This window comes from Neomonachus schauinslandi, chromosome 15 (assembly GCF_002201575.2).
Source record: "Neomonachus schauinslandi chromosome 15, ASM220157v2, whole genome shotgun sequence".
NCBI lineage: Eukaryota > Metazoa > Chordata > Mammalia > Carnivora > Phocidae > Neomonachus > Neomonachus schauinslandi.
Window position 1 is genome coordinate 10001492 of NC_058417.1, and position 19113 is coordinate 10020604.

At 43.5% G+C, this 19113-nt stretch overlaps 1 protein-coding gene across 3 annotated transcripts in view; it reads right to left on the bottom strand.

Moving 5' to 3' along the window:
* SPECC1 (sperm antigen with calponin homology and coiled-coil domains 1) overlaps window positions 1–19113 on the bottom strand; it is a 189112-nt gene that overhangs the window by 136331 nt on the left and 33668 nt on the right. The window contains exon 1 of one of the 3 annotated variants that reach the window (XM_021694720.1): window positions 8802–8852. The exons of the other annotated variants lie outside the window; for them this stretch is intronic. Coding sequence (XP_021550395.1) covers window positions 8802–8841 — 40 coding nt within the window. The 5' untranslated portion in view covers window positions 8842–8852. Of the gene's footprint in view, window positions 1–8801; window positions 8853–19113 lie in introns of those variants that run through there. 3 annotated transcript variants of the gene reach the window in all.

Consider the following 19113-nt stretch of genomic DNA (forward strand, 5'->3'; position numbering starts at 1 on the left):
TAAGTCAAACAAAGCCATGAGAGAGATCCACAATTAAATCACATTTCTATTACTATCAAGAAAGATACCGCCTTGCAAATGGCAAGATGTCATTCCCACCATAACATAATAAAAAAAAAAAAGAAAGAAAGAAAGATACCGCCTTAAGAGACAGAAAGTGTAAGAAAAGCAGGTAGTGGTCTATCAAGTCAAAAGTCTTTGGAGTTAGATGAGAAATATTTATCTGTTATGTGCCACAAAAGTATAAACTCTAATCAAGTGATGTGGCCATTTGAATGAAGATCTCAGGCTCCCAATTATGAGCTGTAAGAATTAAGGAAAACATAACTTAAATCTAAGGTATGTGGTGGGCATTATGACCACCTCCTTCTTCAAGTTTTTAAGTCATTGTTACAGAGAGATTACAAAGATCCTGAACCTAAAATACTACACCCATACAAACTATCAATAAGGATGAGGGCAAAATAAAAGATATCCTCACATAAAGGTTGAGAAAATTTATCATGCATAGACTATCTTTGTATGTGCTCAAAGCAAATATGCTCCAACCATAACAAAATGGGCTCTAGTGGGTATGTGGAGTCCAGGGTAAGAATCCTGTCCTTGTCCCTGCCCAAGGTCTCTGTTGCTTAAAAACCTCAGCAACCTGAGAAGGCAACCCCCAGAATCACATGGGATGAAATTCCTGTACTATTTATAACAAAATGCTTATGTAAACTACCTTTTAATCCTAGAATGATTTAGAATATAGTAGAGAAGTATTTAAAAGAATTAAATGGGGGTGCCTGGGTGGTTCAGTTAAGCGTCTGCCTTTGGCTCAGGTCATGATCCCAGGGTCCTGGGATGGAGCCCCACATCTGACTCCCTGCTCAGCAGGGAGTCGGCTTCTCCCTCTGCCCCTCCCTCCACTCATGCTCTCTCTCTCAAATAAATAAAATCTTTAAAAAAAATAAATAAAAGAATTAAAAGAGTAGTAATTATGTAATTACATATGTGTATAAGCAGTATTATGTATTAAGAAATACCTACTTTTTGGGATTCCATGTTTAACTTTAGGAGAATTGGACCTATTAAGAGTTCAGATCAGCCTCATGATTCCAACCTAAAAGGTGTAACTGAGTAATTAATTTGTGATTTTAATTTGAAAGTGTGCATCTACATATACCCACATAGGCAGAGAGAATGTGTGCTCTGAAATATACAAGCGGATTTAAGAATCACTATGTTTATAAATGTAATTATTAAATTTATAAGGTTTTACAAAACTGGACTGGTTTGTCAGTCAGACCTAATAGGAACCTAAATATATTAAACTAATAAACACAATTTAAGATATTTTAAATTTATTACCAAGTTTGTAAATGGAACTGAATATTAATCAAATATCCCCTTAAATGGTGACTATTAAATTTTTCTGGACTTATACATAGACTAACAAGATGCTGACCTTGAAAGCTTAATTATTCGCAACTCTAACTGACTTAATTTTTGCTACAGGAGCGGGCTCTTTTTTTTAAAAATGCAGATTTTAACCCATTCACATTTATTACAGTAACAGATATATTTGATCTTATCTGGGTTTTTTCATGTATTATCACTCATATTTGATTTATACATCATTTTTAATCCTAAAAGAGCACATTTTCCAAAGTATGTCTCTCAGAACATTAGTTCCACTCTGAAATTCTTCTATGGTACAAAATACATCTGAGAAAACTGTATATTATATTCTCTTCTTAGTGAATATTGTAAAAACTCTGATGAATCCTTGAAATCTAAAACTAATGCCAACAGAAGCCATTAACTCATTTGCTCAAGCCTTCCAACCAACTCCACTCCCGTGCCCCAAGCCCCAAACTGCTTTGAATAAGATCAAACAGATGACAAAAAGTATTTTGGAAACAGAAAATATAGTTAACGGAACTTTAAAAGCCAACAGGAAGTCTGGAAGAAAAAAGTGAATACAGAGATTGACAGAATATATAACAGTTTGGCAACAATGGGTCACAGGAAATACTCCAGCCAAAGCAAAAGGAATGCAAAAACAGAGAAGGAGGATCTGAGAAGTAGTGGCCTAACCCAAGAATGAGACAGGACCAGAAGGTAACCAAGTGCAAACTTAAACGTGCTTATCGGACACTTTCTATGTGTGATGCTGCTCTAACCTTTCACCTGTTTTAATAACAACCTCATGAAGGAGGTTATATTTCTAACCCCTTTTCTAGATGAAAAAAACTGAGGCTCAAAAAGCTTAAATCACTTGCCCAAAGTCTCAGAGCCGGAAGTGACAAAACTGGGATTTGCACAGTCTGGCTCCAGAGCCCAAAGTCTTAACCACCGTGCTTCTCATCTTCAAGAAGAAAACAAATTCTCTATAATAATGGAGGGAAAATTGAGAAGTTCCATAACAGGATAAAAGCATGTTAAAATCATTTTAAAAGTAAATAATTATAATATTTGTACTAACTCCTTTCCAAGCTACTTACTCCTGTTTTTCTTTTAAAGTAATATCGTCTGGGGCCCCTGGGTGGCTCAGATGGTTAAGCATCTGCCTTCGGCTCAGGTCATGATCCCAGGGTCCTGAGACTGAGCCCCACATGGGCATCCCTGTTCAGAAGGGAGTCTGCTTCTCTCTCTCCCTCTGCCCCTCTCCCCAGCCTGTGCTCTCTCTCACACTCTCTGTCTCTCAAAAAAAATCTTAAAAAAAAAAAAAGTAGTATCATCTGCCACAGATCACAAGTTAAGCAATGTAAGATTACATTTCCTCCTCTATAAACCTAAACGTACTACCTGGTTCTCCAGTAAATAATACATATGGGATCTTAAGTTAGTTTTCAACTTTTAGAATCAATCTATGGACAATGCACACAAGATTTAATAATACTAATTACAGAACAGAACATTCTAGTCACGTGAAAGGTTGAGAGGCAGACCAGGACAGGGTATGGAGGATAATGTGGAAAAGAAAAAAGAAATTTAGGGATGTTATATCCTCATTTACCTAGCTAAGGACACTGTTTAAGTTGGTTTTTCAAGAAATGCAGGTGGGAAGAAAGAAGGAAAAGGAGGGGGAGGAGGAGGAGAAGAAGGAGAAGAAGAAGAAGAAATAATAATACAGGTAGTAAACAACAGATTTCCTTAGAATTCTAAACATTTTTTAAAATGAAAATTTCATACAGCAAAGTTGAAAGAATTTTACATTTTATATACACACCATCTATATTCCACCACTGGCATTTTACCATACTAACAAGAGCTTTAGAAAATTTAAGTATGACTGGCAGGTTTTGGGGGGTGGGGGGGAAGAGGACTATAGCAGCAAAAATGCACTAATTCCTCAACTTTCACAGTGAGGGTCAGTAGATAGCCTTGAAAGCTAGGAAGTCAGAAAAGAGTACAGGTAGAGTGTATTATGTAGAATCATGGCAATAACCACCATTTCTTTGAAATGCCCCCCAAAATAAGGTGGGATAACAAATGAAAGGATGAAGAGATGGACAGATATATAAAGCGAATGTAGCAAAATGTTAACTGTACAATCTAAGTGATGGATATATATGGGTGTTTACATGTCTTTCAATATTTTCCAATCAAATTTTTTCTTAATACTGACACACGTGTGGTTGATTGTCTGGAAAGAAACTGCCAGTATTCACCAATATCTGTGCTGTCCTCTGCCTGGCACTTCACACAGACATTTTCTGGTTCCTGAGCAACCAGGTGGGGTCGTGTGACTGAGACAGGCCAGTGGAACCCGGGGGGAAAGGATGTGCGCCACTTCTAGGCCTGGCCCCTAAAATCTCCTGCAGTATCTTCCGTTTGCTCTTTCTTCTCCTGACTGTGGGCAGATCCAGCGCAAACTGGCACCTGGGCGCTGAAGATGAATGCTGACCAGCTTCGGTCTCTAACAACCATATACTGCCCAGACTGCCCCCAACTCACACTAGACTGTGATGTGAGGGAGCAATCAACTTTTACTGTCTTAAGTGGCTATTCGGGTATTTGCCTTTAACCAGTTAGCATCAACTATAGCTAATATAAAGTGGGACCTGAGTGGGTATGAATAGACGCTTTTACTTTTGTTTTATATCATTTGTATTCATTGTTTAAACACAGACATGCAGGGGCGTCTGGCTGGTTCAGTTGGAAGAGCATGTGACTCTTGATCTCGGGGTCGTGAGTTCAAGCCCCATATTGGGCAGAGACATTACTAAAAAAATAAATAAACTTAAAAAAATAACAATAAAAAATAAACACATACATGCAAATTTAAAATAAAAGTAAGCAAATATCAGCTAGTAGTAGTGAAACTGGGTGAAGCCTACTAAACTCACCTTTGACTAAGGCCTCCTTTAGTATATTAGGCACCTTTGTGTGAATATAAACAGGTAAAACTGCAAAATGGCACCCCTTCCTCTGAACTGATATAACCTTACCTGGGCCCCCTCATCCCTTTATACCGAGATGCCTTTGAACAGTGCACAACCTGTGCAACTATACGCAGCAGCCCTCTCTACGATGCAGGTCCTGACAACCTGGTTGGAAACTGAAGGACTGTTAACCGGGAACTTGTAGGAAGTTCTCATTCTAGCTGCCCTCACTTATGCAAATTTTCATGTCTCTTACTTGATCCATTTCTCTTGCCCATCCTACAATACCACAATAAGTCATAATGACCCAACTCAGAGGGTCACCAACACCCCAAAAGAGGAAACTTGCTGCCACCATGGCCAACTCCAGGGCTAGAAAAGAAGCAGCAGTTGAGGGCCTGTCTTCTGCTTTGGGTGTGCCCGAGAGAGGACAAGGTGCTTCCACCTGGAAAAGACGAGGGGCATTCTAGCCCTTTTAAGCCTGGGGAGGGGAGGTCTAAGATGGAGATTTTACCTCATTTGCCCTTTCAATAGACCGTCCCTGCCCAAGCAACTGAGGTCCTGTGGCAGCAGCCATGAGATGTGCCACTTGGACCTCTATTAGAGAAAGGACTTAGTGTTCAGCTATAAGGACTGCAGGCAGCGGACACCTCTGGCTCTTAGTGCCACCAGGATCCCAGGACTCAATCTGGCTTTTGAGCTGAAGGTATATTCTTCCTAGGCCGCCTCCAGCAGTGACTGACCACAGCAAGAGCACTGGGGACTGGCCATTTCTGCCCCATCAGGGACTCTAATCGGCAGTCTGTTCTGGAGCTCCCCCAATCAGCTGGCCAAGACCTTACCAGATCTGCACGGCTCTTTGAGGCTCTCCCTGCCCAAACCTGCTGCCTCCCTGCTTCCTTTCACACATGTTGGATCTGCAGCATGGTCTAAAACTCTTGCCTGGGTGGCTCAGTCGGTTAAGCGTCTGCCTTCAGCTCAGGTCATGATCCCAGGGTCCTGGGATCGAGTCCTGCATCGGGCTCCTTGCTCAGCGGGGAGTCTGCTTCTCCCTCTGCCTGCCGTTCCCCCTGCTTGTGTGCGCGCGCTCTCTCTCTCTGACAAATAAATAAATAAAATCTTTAAAAATAAATAAGTAAAACTCTCCTCAGCTCAGTTCTGGCTTCCCACTCCTTTTCGTGTTTGTCAGGTCTCTAATGAACTTCTTTCACTCCTCAGTCTGTTTAGTAATAATTCTTTTAAAGTAATCTCTATACCCAGCGTGGGGCTCAAACTCACAACCCCAAGATCAACAGCCGCATACTCCACCGACTGAGCCAGCTAGGGGCCCCTCCTAATTCTTTTTAAAGGTCTGCATCTCAAACGACAAAAGTGACACAATACAAGAACTGCGTAAAAAAATCAGACTTGCTCTCCCCTTGTCCAGCCTTCCTGTTTCCCCCTTACCTCTACCACTCATCTCTGGGCCCCTTGCTCTGACAACCCATTAATCACTCGTTCTGATTCTAGTCCATTGCGCCACAACTACCAGTGGGAGGCTCCCACCTCGTCCTAGCCCTCATGGTAAAGCAGATTGAAGATACATTCATCTTTAACAAAACTCTAATTTCCAGAGGTTTTTTGGGGTTTTTCGGGATGCATTCTACAGCATTTCATCACGGCATTAAGAGACCAGTTAAAATTATACTCACACTTTCAGGCAACACTAACTAGTCCCTAAGATTTTCCAACTGTGATCTTTACGTGTAGCAAATCAGATCGATTTCCCATTGTGAAATTATATTCATTCTTGAAAAATGCAATAAAGTAAGTCCCTGGCATAAAAATGTCCTTTTCATCTCCTGTCCATTAGAATGCTTTAGGCAATGTCACTTTGGGGTGCCTGGGTGGCTCAGTCGGTTGAGTGTGGGCTCTTGATTTGGGCTCAGGTCATGATCTCATGGTCGTGCAATCGAGCCCTGCATCAGGCTGTCCACTCAGAGGGGTGTGTGCTCATCCCTCTCCCTCTGCTCCTCCCCTCACTCGTGCTTTTTCTCTGTCTTCTCTCTCTCTCTAATAAGATTTTATTCATTCACTTATTTGAGAGAGAGAGAGAGAAGCAGACTCCCCGCTGAGCAGGAAGCCCAACTTGGGGCTCGATCCCAGAACCCTGGGATCACGACCTGAGCCGAAAGCAGACGCTTAACTAACTGAGCCACCCAGGCACCCCTGAATAAATAAAATCTTTAAAAAAAAGGGCGCCTGCGTGGCTCAGTTGGTTGGGCGACTGCCTTCAGCTCAGGTCATGATCCTGGAGTCCCGGGATCGAGTCCCGCATCGGGCTCCCTGCTCAGCGGGGAGTCTGCCTCTCCTGCTCCCCCCTCTCGTGCTCACTCTCTCTCTCACTCTCTCTCTCAAATAAATAAATAAAATCTTTAAAAAAATTAAAAAAATAAAAAATAAAAAAAAAGCAACATCACTTAGAAGTTGGAACCCAGGGGTGCCTGGGTGGCTCAGATGTTAAGCCTCTGCCTTCGGCTCAGGTCATGAGTCCTGGGATGGAGCCCCACATCAGGCTCCCTGCTTGGCGGGAAGCCTGTTTCTCCCTCTCCCACTCTCCCTGCTTGTGTTCCCTCTCTTGTTGTTTCTCTCTCTGTCAAATAAATAAATAAAATCTTTTAAAAATAAAAATTAAAAAATTAAAAAAAAAGAAGTTGGAACCCAAATGACTCTTTTTTTTTTTTTAAAGATTTTATTTATTTATTCATGAGAGATAGAGAGAGAGAGGCAGAGGCAGAGGGAGAAGCAGGCTCCCTGCGGAGCAGGGAGCCCGATGCGGGACTCGATCCCAGGACCCTGGGATCATGACCTGAGCTGAAGGCAGACGCTTAACCGACTGAGCCACCCAGGCGTCCCTGGAACCCAAATAACTCTTAAAAGCTCTAACAAGAGGGGCAGTCTCTTCGCAATTGTGACACAAAGAAAATGAGTTTTTACTCATACCTGGGCAGTTGTGTGCTAATGAGGTGTTTTTAAAATGTTACATATCCTTTACCTAATAGTTTATCATAGCGCTGTTTATGACAAAGGCATTATTTTGCAAATATTGGCTGTTCTGCCCAAAGAAGTTCAGATACCTGCGAGTTACTCCTACGTAATCTACACAGTAACCCTGTCTCTGTCTTCTTCATAGTGTTCCCATGGGGCAAAGTTTTCCATCCTGGTTCTTGTACCAGTCCAAGGCACCCCCACCTCTGCCCAGGCCCAAGGATACGGCCTAAGGCTACTTGGCCTCCCTGCCAAGACCCACAGCTGAGGCACTGGGAGGTGAGTCAAGAGCTAGGGACAGACGCTAGGAAGACCAAAGGTCTACTTACAGTGCTGCTCCCAATGGCAGGGATGTCACTTGCACAAGTCACTCCACCTCTCAAAGCCTCAACGTCCTCAGTCAAACCCCAGTTAAAAAATCACACCCTTGAGAAATTTTTGAAGGGTTCTGACTCTGTCACAGGAACACATACATACTCGCCACCTGCCACTCCAGGATTCCAGCATTAAGTCAACCATCTCTCCCCAATCAGCCAAGATGCAATTTTTGAGGCTAAATTAAATTCCACTTCCTTCGTGTGACAGAATAGAAATGTTCTGGTTTTCTTTTTAAACGCACCCCGTGGTTATCAGCATCTAAATCTGTGCCGGAGGCCACGATGATGAACCAGAAGATGAAAACTAGAGCCCAGCTGACTCTCCACCAGGCTCGCTTAATTTCTGAGGAAATAAAAATCGGAAAAGCCGGCGAAGTTTTTGGTATCCCAGAATAAGCACGGGCTATTTTGGGCAAGAAACAGTCACAATCAAGCCCCTGGTGTGAGGATGAGTAACAGATCTGCTGACGGGTTGCCACCTTCCAGGGGACTCCAGAAAGTGTGTAATATGCAAATGATGCACCGCAAAATGGACAATGAACCAGAACACGACTGCCAAGTCGCACTTTTCGTTGCAAATGCCCAGAAAGTCTGCAAGAACTGCCTACACGCACGGTACTGGAGACCCTGTCTGGGCGGCAGACAGGAGGGGCAAGTCGGATTCCACCGGGAAATCGGCACGGAGCGCCCCCCGCCCCGACCCCGCTCTCCACGGGCCTGGCCTGCGTGCTCCCGGCCACGGAGACCCGCTCCCGCCCGCCCCACTCGCTGCGTCCGGGCGGACCCAGGGCTTCCAGGTACGTGTTTATAGTGAGTGGCATTTCCTTGTCGCGGAACAGACACAGGTAATTTCACCACCCCACTGGCGCATTCCAAAGGCAAGAATCACATCCCGGGAACTTCACCTTTCCACTCGCCCCCTGGGCGCCCGCGGGGCAGCGCGGCGGCCGCTGGCCCGAAAGGCGGGTGGGGGAAGGGCGCCGGGCCGGGGAGGGGGCGCGGCGCGACCCCCGCCGACAGCACAGACCTGGTTCGGGATCTTCGGGCCGCCCCGAGTGGTTGCCCATGCTCGGCCGACTCCGGCAGCGGCCAGGTGGCCGGCCTCGGACAGGGTGTCCGCCGCGCTGCGGCTCGCGCCGGCTCCGGCTGGCGAGGCAGCTGCGTCCGGCGGGTCCGCTCCAGTCAAAGAAAGGGCCGGGCGCCTTCCAGTTCCCGGCGGCCGCCGGCGGAGCCGCTCCTCGCCCGCGCGGGCGGGCCCCGCCCACCTCATCTGCATACCGCCCGCTCGCAGCCCGCCCACCTCAACTCCAGGCGGCCTGCCCGGCGAGGCCCGCCCATCTCATCTGCATAGTGCCCTCCCATCTCATCTACATATCGCTCTAGAGCATCCGAAGGGTTCCCTCCCACGCGTGGGAGGGCCGCACCAGCTGACCGACGTCAGGCCTCTAGGGGCCGACGCTGAGAACTGCAGCTGGACAAGGTAGGCTGGAAAAACCCCGCCGCGGGGAGGCTGAAGCCAAGGGCCACGAGAAAGGCAAGATGCCGCGAGTGAGACATTAGATCTCATGTCAGGGCAGGAAAAACCTAGGGTTGGCGTGGTACAGGCGCTGGAGAGATTTCCTGGGTAAATGAACGAATGGACGCACAAGCAACTCTTGAGGAGGACGTGAAGAAGAATAACACTTAACAAAGACGTGCCGGTTATCCAAGATGAATACGACCGCGAATAATAAAAATGCATACCAATCCTTAGTGGTAACTGTTTTTGCTGCGTATCAGAAAGGACTAACTTATGGAAATTGCCCGGAACGACTTTCATAGTTAATCTGACAGTGAAAACAGCCAGAAATAACTAAATCCTGCAGTGAAAAATATTTAGGACTAATAAAATCATGAGTGGAATGGCTAGTTCTCTCTGCATTACTTGAACGCTATGGCCCATTCTCAGTTCTCTTCCTACCTATCAACATCTCAAGTCACCGCTGATCATTCAATTCCTCAAAATGGGAGGAGTTCAGACACCAGGACCCCACCTCTCTGGTCTCCTCTTCTCAATCCCCTTTGTTGGTTTCTCCTCATCTCCTTGATCTCTAGCACCTGGAGTGCCCCGAAGCCCAGAGATCTCTATCCACCTTGATCATCTCTTCTCTAACTTGGCTGTCCCCACCAACTTGTGGCTTTTAAATACCACCTCTGTATCTTGAGCCTGGTACCCTCTTCTGTATTCCAGACTCATTTAACTAACTACCTTCTTGACACCTCCACTTAGATGTCTTAAGAAGCATCTCCAATTTAACTAGTAAAAACCCAAATTCTTTATTTTCTTCCATAGCTGTCTTATAGTCTCCAGCTCCATAAATGGAATATGTCAGAATTCTTATCATGAATGCCACCACGTCTCAGCACTTCTCACCACCTTCCACTGCTACCACCTGGTCCAAGCCACGGACCATCCTACCAGGATGATTGCAACTGCCTCCTAACCAGTCTCCGTCTTCTGCCCCTGCCTCTTTATACTCTAATCTTCACATAACAGAGTGGTGCTTCTAAAACATAGGTCAAATCATACCAAACTTCCATTTACAATGCTCCAATAGCTTTCTGTCTCATTGGGAGGAAAAGCCAACTCCCTGACGCTGGCCTCCACAACCCTGAATAATCATCCCCTCCTTCCATCAGTGGACTCACCTTCTCCCTCTCACACTGCTTTTGCTACAGTGGCCTCCTCACTGTTCCTCAAATAAGCCAGTCATGCTCCCACCCAAGGGCCTTTGCCCCTGTGGCTCCCTCTGCCTGTAATACTCTTCCCCCACATTCTTACATTACATAGACCATATGTTTCATTCTCTTTCACTTCCTAGGTCTCTGGTCCAACGTCATTCCGTTAAGAGGGGCTTCTCTTGTCACACCACATTAAATAGTAAGCCAGACCCCCAATGTATACACTTCCCTGCTTCGTTGACCTCCAGGATGCATATCACCTTTTAGCATGCTATATATTTACTTGTTTACTGGTTTATTGTCTCCCCACTAGATTGCAAACTTCCTAAGAACAGGGAATGAACGAATGAATTTATAGGCTGTATCATAAACTAATCAGCTCGTACACATTACTTCTTTTTAACAGTGCCATGGGTTGGTTTCTCCAACAAAACTAATTTGTCAAAAAGAGGAGCCATAGTTCTATTTCTGTAAACTACACAACCCAGCACAGCACTGAGCACACAGAAACAAATGTACCAAGGAAACTAAATTGCACAGGATGATTTTAGAGCAGAAATGTATACGAAATCAAGTTCAGCCTCCCCACCCCCTTTTTTAAAGGTGAAGAATAAGCCCAGAAAAGATGGTTGACTACAAATATTTATGAGATGATAGACAAAGGCTACAATTGTGAACCCTGTAACAGTGACACAACTTCAATTTACAGAACAGTTACATCCTTATCCACAGAGTTTTGAAAACTGATGAGTCATTTTATTAATCCCATAAAATGTTAAGCAATTAACCTGTGTCTTTTTTTGACAGCTAAATAAGACACTAACCCAAGATACCGCCTGGACTCCTATGGCTCTCTCTCTCTCTCCTTTTTTTTTTTTTTTTTAAGCTTTATTTATTTATTTTAGAGAGAGAGAAAGCAAGCACCCTGGCAGGGGAGGATGAGGGAGAGAATCTTCCAGCAGACACTACACTGAGCATGGAGCCTGACCAGAGGCTCAATCTCACGACCCATGAGATCATGACCTGAACCGAAACCAAGAATCAGACGCTTAACTGACTGAACTACCCAGGTGTCCCAGGCCTCTATGCTTTTATATCTGCTATATTCCCTCTGATTTGATACTCTGATATAGAATAATCTGGCTTCCTGGTAAGTACCTATTCATCTTTTAAATTCTTGTTCAAAGGGGTGCCTGGATAGGTTAAGCGTTTGCCTTCTGCTCAGGTCATGATCCTGGGGTCCTGGGATTGAGCCCAGCATGGGCTCCCTACTCTGTGGGGAGTCTGCTTCTTCCTTTCCCTCTAGCCCTCCCCACTGCTCATGCTCTCTCTTTCAAATAAATAAAATCATATTAAAAAAATATTTAAATTCTTGCTCAGGTAGGGGCACCTGTGTGGCTCAGTCATTTGAATGTTGGTCTCCTGATTTCAGCTCAGGTCATGATCTCAAGGTGGTGGGATCAAGCCCCACGTGGGGCCCCAAGCTGAGTGTGGAGCCAGCTTAAGATTCTCTTTCCCTCTCCCTCTCCCTCTGCCCCTCCACCCCGGCTCTTGCTCTCTCTCTCCTAAATAAATTTTTAAAAATAAAATAAATAAATAAATAAATAAATAAATAAAATGAGAAAAACCTCAGATTTAAAAGAATTTACTACAAAGTAGCACTTCAAATGAAGTGAGACCCATAGCTCACCATTTATGCCAAAAATAAAGTCCAATTCAATATAAATTTAATTGTAAGATATGAAAATATAAAAGCCCTAGAAGTAAATGCGGATGAATGTTTTTATAATATTGAGGGGGAAGAAAGTCTTTATTATCCCACTTTTCATTTTGAAAAATTTCAAATTCATGGAAAAGTGTGGCGAGAACACTACAGTGAACACCCTCATATATTTACCACCTACAGTTACCAATTGTAAACATTCTACCATTTGTTTTTTATCTCCCTGCCCTTCCATTTTTCTTTTCACTGAATCATTTGAAAATACAGTGCAGACATCATAACACTTCACCCCTAAACACTTCCACCATGATCTCCTACCTCATTCTCCTACCATAGCATTATCTCATCCAAGAAAAATAATACTTTCAAAATATCATACAGCATATGTCCCATATAAAAATGTCCCCAAATGTCTCCAAAATCTATGTATTTTTAATCACCAGGATCCAATCAATGTTAAATACTGGGTAAACAAGGCACATCCTCAAACGACCTTGATCAATGAGTTTGAGATGCTGATAGAGGTTGCCCGATAAAACCATTTTAAAAGGAAACTGGGGCGCCTGCGTGGCTCAATTGGTTGGCATCTGCCTTCGGCTCAGGTCATGATCTAAGGGTCCTGGCATGGAGCCCCGCATCGGGCTCCCCGCTCAGTGGGGAGCCTGCTTCTCTCTGTCCTTCTGCCCCTACCCCTGTTCATGCTCTCTCTCTCAAGTAAGTAAATAAAATCTTTTTTTAAAAGTAATTAATTAATTTTAAAAGGCAACAGTGCAACTCTAAATTCCTATATTTTATACAATGTGTGATTTCAAATGTAAAGGTATAACTAAGTTGATAAATTCTGTATTTTCCTTTTTGCTGCTTCTTTTTTTTTTTTTTTTTTTTTTTTTTAGTAGGCTCCATGCCCAGTGTGGTTTGAACTCATGTCCCTGAGATCGAGAGTCATGTGCTCTACTGACTGAGCCAGACAGGTGCCCCAAATTCTGTATTTTCTATTTCATCTATATTTGAAATGTTTATTTAAGGAAGAAAAAAAAAAGGTTTTTAGAAATAGTCATTGAATATAAAGATCCCCTGATGTTTAGGCATACACAATAAAATAATATGTATGTGGGCCCATTTTTATTAAAAAATACTATGTGATATTGTCCATATTTGTGCATATAGAAATATATTTGGACGTGTATACAACAAATTACTACAAATAACTCTATCTGAAGAAATAGAGTTATAGAGGACTTTCTTTTTCTATAGCAAGTATCGCTAATGCCTTAACAACAAACATATTTTTCTTTTATGATCAGAACACACAAAAAGAAAAAAATGTACATATCTGTCTTCTAGGAATGTATTCAAAAGAAATAATTGCAAATATATATAAACATCTAGCTTCCAAGATAATGATTCTTAATGTTTATTGAGAAATAATCCATGCCAGGGACTATTCTAATGACTTTACATATTTTAACTTATTCAATTCCTTACCAAAATCCAACAAGATAAAACTGGTTTTTTTTTTCACCCAAATTAAAGATCAGAAAATGACCGAGAAGGTAAATAGGTTGGCCAGGGTTACTTAGCTTTGAAGTGGCAGAGTCAGGATTCGAACCTGGGTCAGGGGTTGCATACACCGTTGCCAGGTTTGGAGATTCACTAGGAGAACTGGCAGGACTCAGCATGTAGTTGGGCTCGTGGCTAGGACTTACTCCAGGGAGAGGAAACAAAGAAGGGAAAGGACCCAGGGGACAGGCCAAAGGAAACCAGCCAGATGCAAGCTTCCAAATAGTGGAGTCATACCAAGTAGCCTCAATTCCTCCAGCAACAGGTTGGGACAACACAAGTATGGTGGTATAGAAGAGCGAAGCTCACTAGAGACTCAGCGGCCAGGTCTTTATTGGGGTCTGGGCCCATAGGCACCTAACAAAACTCCAGACTTTCAGAAGGAAAGCAGGTGTTCAGCATCATAAGCCACAGTGTTTGCAGGGACAGTTTCAGCCCAGTGAGCCAGGCCTATCAGTCGGGGTGCTGGAAACCATCCTGAAGTCCAAGTTCCCAGAAGCCAGCCGAGCATCAACCTTGCAAGCAGCCTTTCTGAGGATAGCCATCCCAGGCTTGCTACGTTCACTTTTTTCTGCACAGTACCCCTTCCATTTAACTCCAGAATCTGTGCTCTGAACAACTATCCATTGCTTCCCTCCCGTTTGCAATAGCAAAAACCTTCAGTATGGAGCACAAGTGGCCTAGTTAAATAAATTATCATACAGCCACACAATGGCATCCTATGTGGTCTCTAAAACCATGTGCCAGATAGTATTAAGTGATAAAGCAGAACAATATATATGTTAGGAATATAATTCTTAATTTTTTGTACATAAACAAATAAAAATTATCTGGATGCAAACAAACATCTAGATAAGCAGGAAAGGGTTTGGAAAATTGTTCCTCAAATTTCTGGTTAAGGGTGACTCTTCTTGAGTGGGTATGATTTTTATGTCTTTTATGTCCTTTTTTTGACTGTCCATATATTTTTAATTTTGTTCTGATGTGCATGTACTGTTTTTTGCTTTGGTAATTTAAAAAAATCGCTTTAAAAAATCACATATATTCTTAAAATCATTTTAGGTAAAATTGCTTATATATATATATATACATATATATATTTTAAAGATTTTATTTATTTGACAGAAAGAGTGAGAGAGCACAAGTAGGGGGAACAGTAGAGGGAGGGGGAGAAGCAGGCTCCCTGCCAAGCAGGGAGCCCAATGCAGGGCTCGAACCCAGGACCCTAAGATCATGACCTGAGCCGAAGGCAGATGCTTAACCCAGGCACCCCAAAATTGCTTATATTATACCAAAAGATTCTTCAGTTTCTAGGAGAATTCTTTAAATAATTATTAACCTAGCACATATACTTATTTAATATATACTCATTTCTTCCCGATAATACTGTTAAGAACTGGGCTTGATCTGAGGGAGGTACCATAAGAGAGTTCATATTTTTACTAAACACCAAAGTGTCCATCCATTTTGTAATAACATGACATCAAACTTTAATTTTAAACATTTATTACAAAAAAACACCAAATAATCAAAATTAGAAAGAAATATTATAATGATCCTCTATGTACCTAACAACCCAGTTTCAACAATTAGCAATTCATGCTCAATCTAGTTTCATCTACCATCATCCACTTCTCTCTCTATCCTCAGTTATTTTGAAACAAATCCCAGATATCCTATTCTACTGGTAAATATTTCAGTATGTATTCCTACATATAAGGACTCTTTAAAAAAACACACACACACATCGCAATTCCATTACCCCAGCTGAAAAAATTAATAATTTCTTATCAAATAGCTAATCAGAGTTCGAATTTCCCCTCGTGCCTGGATTTTTTTAAAATCATGATTCATAGGGGCACCTGGGTGGCTCGGTTGGTTGGGTGTCTGACTTCAGCTCAGGTCATGATCCTGGAGTCCCAGGATTGAGCCCAGCATCAGGCTTCCTGCTCAGCAGGGAGTCTGCTCCTCCCTCCCCCCACCCCGTACTTGTGTGCTCTCTCTCTCTCTCTCTTTCAAATAAATAAATAAATAAAATCTTAAAAATAATCATGATTCATACTACTACACACCTATCAGAATGGTGGAAGTCCAAAACACTGACCATATCAAATGCTGGTGAGGATGTGGAGCAACAGGAATGCTCTGGGGCATCACTCTTGGGAATGCAAAATGGTACAGGATCCTGGGAAAACAGTTGAGCAGTTTCTTACAAAACTAAACATATCCTTACCACACAACCCATCATTCACGCTCCTTGGTATTGACCCACACGAGTTGGAAAGTTACGTTCACACGAAAACCTGTACGCAAATGTTGCTGGCAGCTTTATTCATAATTGCCAAAGCTTGAAAGCAATCAAGATGTTGAGTGGGTGAGTGGACGAACAAACTGTGGTCCATTCAGACAATGGAATATTATTCAGTGCTGAGAAAGAAATGAGCTACTAAACCACAGAAAGCCATGGAGGAACCTTAAACGCACATTGCGAGTAAAGGAAGCTAGTCTGGAAAGACTATATACTGTATGATTCCAACTATATAACATTCTAGAAAAGGCAAGACTGTGGAGACAGTGAAAAGATCAGTGGTTTCTTTTTTTTTTTTTTTTAAGATTTTATTTATTTATTTGAGAGAGAGAGCATGAGAGGGAGGAGGGTCAGAGGGAGAAGCGGACCCCTGCTGAGCAGGGAGCCTGATGTGGGACTCGATCCTGGGACTCCAGGATCATGACCTGAGCCGAAGGCAGTCGCCTAACCAACTGAGCCACCCAGGCGCCCCAGATCAGTGGTTTCTAGACATTTTGAAGGAGAGAGGGAAGGATGACTTAGGTGGAGCACAGGGTATTTTTGAGGCAGTGAAACTACTCTGTGATACTCCAGTGGTAGATACACATCATTATGCATTTGTCAAAACCTGTGGAATATACAACACAAAGAGTGAACCGTAATATAAACTTTGACTGTAGTTAATAATAATGGATCTATATTGGCTCATCAATTGTAACAAATGTACCACACTAATGCAAGTTATTAATGCCTTGGGGAAGGGGGTGGTGGTGGTGAGGGGTATACAGGAACTTTCTGTACTTTCCACTTATTTTTCTGTAAACCTAAAACTGCTTTAAAAAATAAAGTCTATTCCTTCGGGGAAAAAAGTCATGATCCAAATAATTACCTCAAACTCAAAGCAGCAACACTACAACACAGATATAACAGTCACTGGGCTATCAGGACTATCAGCCCTTTCCTACTTCTTTCTTGTTGAAGAACTCCCTGGATGTGACACTGATGGAGGATTACATTATGCTTAGCCCAGAAAAGAATCTCAATGACACAGTCCAAGCCAATCGTGGTGATTCCATTTTCCTTGCTATCCACTGGGTTAGGGACGATATGTGGACCTGGTTCTGGCCAACAACACGAGGGGAGGTCTGCTGGTGGGAGGGTTGGGGAATGTTCTCTTGCCCTTAAAGGGATGTGCTGAAAGAGATGCTCTTCTTCCACTAGACACTGTCCTCTCAGCTCAAGATCACCAGAACTTCAGCAGCCATCTTGAGGTGGCCAGGGGAGCTAGCCAGAGGCCCACGCCAACACGCTCAGGATGGGGGATGGTAGACCGGAAAGACAGAAAGAACCTGGATTTGGGGCGCCTGGGTGGCTCAGTCGTTAAGCGTCTGCCTTCGGCTCAGGTCATGATCCCAGGGTCCCGGGATCGAGCTCCGCATCAGGCTCCCTGCTCCGCGGGGAAGCCTGCTTCTCCCTCTCCCACTCCCCCTGCTTGTGTTCCCTCTCTCGCTGTCTCTCTCTGTCAAATAAATAAATAAAATCTTTAAAAAAAAAAGAAAGAACCTGGATTCCTGACGGCCTTACTGTGCCCTCACATTCCACAACTTTTGAGTCACCTACTTCTTCTTTTGTTATACAACATAGTCTATACTTCCTTAGTGTGGAAGTCCAGCTGAATCTTATGATCTGACCTGGTAGCTCTTCTCTTTCTCCTCTTAAAAGTAAAACACTCAGGGCGCCTGGGTGGCTCAGTTGGTTAAGCGACTGCCTTCGGCTCAGGTCATGATCCTGGAGTCCCTGGATCGAGTCCCACATCGGGCTCCCTGCTCGGCGGGGGGTCTGCTTCTCCCTCTGACCCTCTTCCCTCTCGTGCTCTCTCTATCTCATTCTCTCTCTCAAATAAATAAAATCTTTAAAAAAAAAGAAAAAAAAAAAGTAAAACACTCAGGTTCAGGGAAATGAAGCTATCTTGCCCAAGGACATAGAGATTAAAAGTAAGGAGCTAGAATGTAATTCAGGCCTATTGTCTCCACAGCATTTTTTTGTTTTTTTCCAGTCTATACCTCTTTGCCTCCAGTAGATGCTGGGCACCGAATCTTCAGAGAGGCCAGTATTTCAGGATTCAGAAAAGCCAATGGTTTCTTGCAATAAGTAACGATAAACTGTGAAAGAAAATCTTGGAAATCCTTCTTGAATTATAGAAAACACATTTTTGGGGGCGCCTGGGTGGCTCAGTTGGTTAAACGACTGCCTTCGGCTCAGGTCATGATCCTGGAGTCCTGGGATCGAGTCCCGCATCGGGCTCTCTGCTCAGCAAGGGGTCTGCTTCTCCCTCTGACCCTCTTCCCTCTCGTGCTTTCTGTCTCTCATTCTCTCTCTCTCTCTCAAATAAATAAATAAAATCTTTAAAAAAAAAAAAAAAAAAAGAAAACACATTTTTGTCCTCAATAGGGCTTAACTTAAATATGAAGAACACCACTACAATCTAAATGAAATTATTGAGATATGATAATTAGCACTATAAAACCCTATATGCAAAAATTCCCATTGTCTGTACTTGTCTCAGCCACTGACTCATTAGTGACCATGTTCAGGCCACCCTCTGAGCGTATGAGAGCTTTATTATCTACCCACCACCTTCCCTGGGAGCTTGGCATAAATAATAAAAAAAAAATAATCATCATCGGTCTTCAAGATTCTGAAGTTCAGGGGCGCCTGGGTGGCTCAGTTGGTTAAGCGACTGCCTTCAGCTCAGGTCATGATCCTGGAGACCCAGGATCGAGTCCCACATCGGGCTTCCTGCTCGGCAGGGAGTCTGCTTCTCCTTCTGACCCTCCCCCCTCTCATGCTCTCTCTCTTCCATTCTCTCTCTCAAATAAATAAATAAAATCTTTGGGGCGCCTGGGTGGCTCAGTTGGTTAAGCGACTGCCTTCGGCTCAGGTCATGATCCTGGAGTCCCGGGATCAAGTCCCACATCAGGCTCCCTGCTCGGCAGGGAGTCTGCTTCTCCCTCTGACCCTCCCCCCTCTCATGCTCTCTCTATCTCA